Genomic DNA, 6000 nt, shown 5'->3' with positions numbered 1-6000 from the left:
GGGGTATCTTTACCCAGCGTGGGGTGGGAGTGAGCTGAGGTGGGGGTGCACGGGCGCTGCAGCGGAGGTTGGGATGGGAGTGGCCGGCGTGAAGCCACTGCCTATCAAGTTTCTCCGCTGGAGTCCCCTCTTTGTCTCTGTCATAATTCTTTAAGTGTTTGCGTAGCAGACGGGCGGGCACCGAAATAGAAAGTGTCAAAGATACGATGACAATGAGGATAAAACCAGGGCAGAGGGTTCTGAAAGTCCCATCCAGCACGGTCCCCGCAGAATGCCAGCACACCTCCCGCCGCTTCAAAGAGCCGGCTCGGCGGGGCAGGAAGAGGCGGCTGCGGCTGCGGGTCCTGCGAGGAGAGCGCGATTTCCTCCGGGGCTGCCCAGCTATCTCTGGAGTCGCAGAACGGCTCTCGGGAGAACGCGTTCTCTACCCCCACCCCGTGCTCCTCAACCCACCCACCTACTTCCTCCAGCTCCACACACTCACAAGCACGGAGCTGCCAAAAATTTCCACCCTCCGCCCCCCTCCCTAGCTAACTTCCTTCCAGCGTTTCCTGAGCTGGATGATCCTAGGATTTGTAAGACAGGAAAAAAAGGAAGGCGTGAGGGCGGGCAGGAGGGACAGGATGCTTGTTTTTCGCTCTACCAAAGCCGACTGAAGGCGAGACAGCGGGCCCAGGGCGCAGGACCCACCGCAGCCCCCTGGGCAGTCTTCTCACCCCGCGTCCGCGTCCTCTCCGGGGCACTTAAGAAGCGGGGGAGAGCTTGCCCTCCGTCCAAAGCGGAGGAGGAACACCCGAAGACACCGCAGGAGCCTGTGAAAGTCCCTGGGACTCCAAGTGAGGAAGTGACACTCCCAGGCGAGCCGGCCCGCGGCTGCCAGTCTGACGGCCTCGGCACGGCGGCCCCGGAGCGGCGCGGGGTGGATCTCAGGCTCTGCCGGCCCGCGCCCCGCGGGGTCCATGCGCAGGGCCCCCAGCCCAGGTTCTTCCATCTTCCGATGCGGCCCCCCAGAGCCGCGGGGCAGCCGGTGATCTAGCCCGGGAGCCCATCTTACAGCGGTGCCAAGCAGAGGGGCGGCAGAGACGGAGGGGCAGCCTCTTTGGGACTAACTCATGAAGAACAAGGGTGCCAAGCAGAAGTTGAAACGAAAGGGAGCCGCCAGCGCGTTTGGCTGTGACCTGACGGAGTATCTGGAAAGCTCGGGACAGGATGGTAATGTGCCTTGGCCTTTCCTCCACTTCTTTTTGTTTGAGGGAGAGATGGACTCTCTCGAGTTGTGTTAGAGTCGGTTCACAAGTTAATGTATTCCAGGCCTGTGCGCTCATTGTACTTTTTTTTTTTTTTTAAGAACATAAACGATTCTTAAGGTGCACAGCGCTGCCGTCCCGACGCGCGGAGACTGCTGTGTCAGTCCTTCCATTTGTCTCACACAAGCTGTTAATGGGTGGTACTGCCGCAAGTTTACAGGGCCACCTCAGGGGATGGGGGTGGAGGCTGCAGAGGTCCCGATCCTAAATCTGGCATGTTGGTAGGGAGGGAGGAGGGCTGGACATGTGGGATGGTGATCAGTGGGCTTCCCTGGGTACAAAATCATAACGGCCTTAGCTGTCCCTCCTGGGCTCTCCAATTTCGTCTGCTCACATCTTTTTTTATTAATGTGTTAGAAGGCAGTTGGGGGTGGGTGGTGGGGGAGGATCCTAACTGGGGGAGTGGTTGCGCAAACATTTCTGAATTTCTGAGCTGATGCCAAATATATAGTACCTCCACCCCCTTTCCACACCCGCCCCCCCAAGACCTTTTCCCTCCTCTTGGCTTTCAGATTAACATTTGGTGTGTCAGGCAAGAAGAGTGTTGTAAAAAGGTCAGAGGGCCTCGATTTTTAAATAGTTTAGGGTAAGTAGAGGAAAGGAAAACTTCTCTGTTTTCAAGGTCAGAAACGGGAGGGGGGGAAGTTGGGGATGGCGGAATCCAGCGGAGACAATTTAAACATTTGTTGGGGAAGGGGGAAAGAAAACACCATCTAGATTACAATAACAGCGTTTGAGCTTAGAAGTGTTTAATCATAGGAAAGTTGGAAAATTGAGCATTAAATGACTCCTTTTGTAAGGTTGACTGGTTTTGCACTTACCCATGACAAAAAGGCCTTGTCTTCAGAAGCTTCAGCGAGAGGGAAAATAGCCTACTATATGGGCCATGTGTTTATACATAGATAGATACAACAAAGGGGAAAACATAAGGGCTGTGTAACTGTGCAGAATAATTCTGCCTCCAGGAAAATAATCTCAAAAACTATTTGATTAGTCCATATCGAATATGCATTTCAAAAACAGTGCGATGCTTTTGTTTCACTTCCGTTTTTTGGGAGACTCAGCACCACCTAGTAATTTGCAGTGGTGTGATATTCCTGTGGTATTCTAGAGTTCAGTGTGCTGTGTCATTAGGACAAATAGCTTAGGATTTTAGAGCTTGGAGAACCACAAGTTTCAAAACTGACTCTTTTGAAATTGATGCATAACTGAACAATTCGTTGAATCCTCACCAACCATCTGGAGAGGTAGATTTGAGATAAAAATCACTTGGTTTGAGTTTTTTTTGAGCATGAGAGAACTCTAAGTATGCCTCTTAGCCAGTGTCATCAGAAGTTTACAATGAAATGCTTCCCTTCACCTGTTTTTGCAGGGGCCTTCAAGTTAACCTCCAGGTACACTAGGAATGCTCCTGGGATGCCACCTTTCACCATGCGGGTGTTATTCTGGCCCCTCCCTCAAAGCTATGAGAGTTGCATAGGGGTGCTTGCCAGCCCTGTTCATTCTTACAAACTAATAGATCATAGGATGAGCCAGAACCCCAGGGTTCTGTGAAGATACCTCAGAGGCAGCTTTAGGCAGCTGTTCTTTCACCTGCTTTATATTTTGGGCTTCTGCATATGTTTCATTTAGACAAAAAAAAAAGGAAAGAGACTACTGCTTAAAAGAACAGCAAACCAGTACCCAGGGTTCCCCACCCTGGGGAGGAGGAAAAGAAGCCCAGAGGGGTAAATTGGCCTGCCTAAGGTGATACAGCTAATCATGAAGGATCAGAGGGCCCTCCCTGGCCTGTTAGGTTCCTCTGCCCTCCCTGGCTTCTATGTCTAAGCCAACATTCTCTTCTAATGATATTTTCCCCCTAAATTGAAAGCAGACAGCCCTGCTACAGGATCAGCAAACTTTCAAGACTGAACATACCTGATGAGAGTTCAGCTTTGAAAGGAAAGGCAACTGACCCACTTAATGATCCACACACTGTTATTGTGCTACACGGAAATTAGGCATGCATAATATACTGCTTATGTAAATAAGAGTAATTAGAATTTATTTTTTCCCACAGCTAAAACTAGTTGGATAGGTTTTTTCCATATATTTGTCATAGTGTAGCATCAATGAACAAAGTTAGTGCTAATGGTTTTCTCTAAAGTAATGTTGCTTCTTCCTGGACTCTCTGAAACATGTATTGGTTCACAGACAAAGCCTGGACTCTGCTTCTGGGAGGAAAAGCTGAGCTGGGCACTGGCCCTTTGCCCACCACCTTGGAAGATCACCCCAGAATGCTGAGGGTGACAAGTCAGTATGGTAACTGGGAGCCAGGGGGCTGGAGAAGGGCTCCCTGGACTAACATCATGGTTACTGAGCTTTGAAGGTCAAGGGTGGTGCAGTGGACCTGCACTGAGATAGGAAAAATAGGTTCGGGTCTGGGAGTACAAAGGGAGAGGGGAAGACCAAAGATTTAGGGACGCAAAGACAGCCCCTGTCCTTGGACAGGGAAGGAAAGCCCTGAGCTGGAGTGGAGGACAAAGCAGGGTGACAACGAGCTATGCTCAGGGCATCTGAACATGGGGACTCCACACGCTTGAGTGGGAACTCTGGGGAGACAAAGGCTGAAGACAGTGACTGAATGTCGTATGCTTCTGTAATTTGCTGAGGTTCAGCCCTGCTACTTTCAACTGGAGAAATCTGACAAGGCCGGGCGTGTGGTTTACAAATAGGTGTTCAGCTTAGGGCAGACATTGCTCAGGGCCAGTTGTCAACCTTAATCTTTGGGAAGCTGATGAAAAACAGAAACCCTTTCCTTAGAATCACACACACACACACACACACACACACACACACACACACGCACACACACCGTGTATGCAATTTCTGCAGGTATCTACATAGATGCCAATTTCAGACCCTGCTCTGATCACCCCTCACTGGCTACACAGCGGGGCCTGATATCCAGGACCAATTTTCCCTCTTCTTTGACCACTTTTCTCTAGCCTAGTAAGAAGGGAGCAATGAACACTCTTAGCCTGGTAAGAACACTCAAGAATGGCATGAAGTGGCTCCTGGCAGACTTGCCCAGAGCCTGTTGCACTTCCCCTCCAACACAGTGGCTGCTGTCCCCAACCCCCAGCTCTCCCCTGGGAACCAGCGAACTTTCTCTTCCTGTCTGCAATAAAGGGAGATCATCCCTTCCTTACTGCTGGTGCTGAAAATAGTACCGTTTTCTTTTTCTTTTCTTGACCACTGAATAAGAAGGCCCTTGCTTCAGCTGTATAATGAAAACCACATCACGTTCCTGCCTAAGGTTGGAAGGTTGTGGGTGAAGCTCTGCGAGGTCATAATGTGCCCATGGTCATTTGCTACCTCTCCTTTATACGCCAAGTGTTCTGGGTCTTCTAGTAGAGCTTGGAGATGGTTGGGGCCAGGAGCCAAGAGACAAGTAAGAGAGTGTTATAGGGAAAATTGTCTTCTTCCTCTGGGTTGGCTTTACTTTAATGGCTGAGGATTTTTTGCTCCTCTGAACAAACTTGTTCATTTTACCCACTCCCTGGTAAAAAGTGATACCGAGCTTCCCAGTTGACAAAGAAAAGAAGGGGCGAGGATTGTGCCGAAAAGGGCTGCAGCTACCTGCGGCCTCTTCGCTGCACAAACTGTGCCCAATGCGTGCCCAAAGACAAGGCTATTAAGAAGTTCCTCATTCAAAACATAGTAGAGGCCACTGCTGTCAGGGACATTTCTGAAGCAAGCATTTTCACCGCCTGTGTATTTCTCGAGCTGTATGTGAAGCTACATTACTGTGTGAGTTGTGCCATTCACAGCAAGGTAGTCAGGAATTGATCTCATGAAGCCTGCAAGGACCAAACACTCCCACCCTGATTTAGATGTGCCTGTGTTATCCTACGGTCTCCACCAAAGCCCATGTAAGGAGCTGAGTCTTTAAGGGCTGAGGGAAAACTGTCCTCTCGAGAAAAATAAAATGGAAGTTGTACTTAAAAAAAATTAAAAGGTGATATTGCTTGCTCTGGCCCCATGGCTCTCAGTGATAGCAACACATTAGAATTACCTGAGAGCTTTAAGAAAAAAATGCTGATGCTCAGACCCCTGTAAGAACGATGAAATCAGAATCTTTCCTAGAATATGTGGACACGTAGGCAGGGTGGTAATCTCTGCTCAGATTACAGACCATTTTCCCCTGGATAAGCAGCCTTAGCCATTCAGAATGCACCTTCTGAATGTTTGATAAGAACCGTCAGCCTTTTTATTCCTGAAATTTTTTTTCCTAGTTCTTACCGCACTGAAAAAATATACATTAACATATATATATGACATATCTTTAATATATAATGTATATGTTTGATTTGAGGCATGACAGAGGGAGGGTTCATAACAAATAAGTGCCCATTACAAGTATGACTTCAACCTTGATGAGAGTAAGCCCCAGTATTTCAAAGAACAAGGACAAGGCAATGGGAACTTTTTAGATGTGACTCTACGTTTCTGAGGCTAAATGATTCTCTTTCTTTGTTTATCTATTTATTTAACAAATATTTATTAAGGCACTGTGGTAGATACTGTGAAAAAAAAAGATGGGCTGCAGGCTCAAGAAAGTTATGGTCTAGGGGATATGAACAAACTTTCAGATCAATTAAGCTTTGAAATTAGCTGTCATAGCTGAAGGAAAAGCTGAAGAAGAAAATTT

The 6000-nt window shown here is 48.5% G+C and overlaps 1 protein-coding gene across 2 annotated transcripts in view; it reads left to right on the top strand.

Moving 5' to 3' along the window:
• The first annotated feature begins 1074 nt into the window (after window positions 1–1074).
• ARHGAP31 (Rho GTPase activating protein 31) overlaps window positions 1075–6000 on the top strand; it is a 122369-nt gene continuing 117443 nt past the window's right edge. For both annotated transcript variants that reach the window (XM_050778762.1, XM_050778761.1), the window contains exon 1: window positions 1075–1212. In XM_050778762.1, the coding sequence (XP_050634719.1) occupies window positions 1113–1212 (100 nt within the window). In that variant the 5' untranslated portion in view covers window positions 1075–1112. The remainder of the gene's footprint in view (window positions 1213–6000) is intronic.

The sequence above is a fragment of the Macaca thibetana genome, chromosome 2 (genome assembly GCF_024542745.1).
Source record: "Macaca thibetana thibetana isolate TM-01 chromosome 2, ASM2454274v1, whole genome shotgun sequence".
Classification (NCBI taxonomy): domain Eukaryota; kingdom Metazoa; phylum Chordata; class Mammalia; order Primates; family Cercopithecidae; genus Macaca; species Macaca thibetana.
Note: the sequence above shows the minus strand (reverse complement) of the source record. Positions and strands in the feature narration are given on the sequence as shown.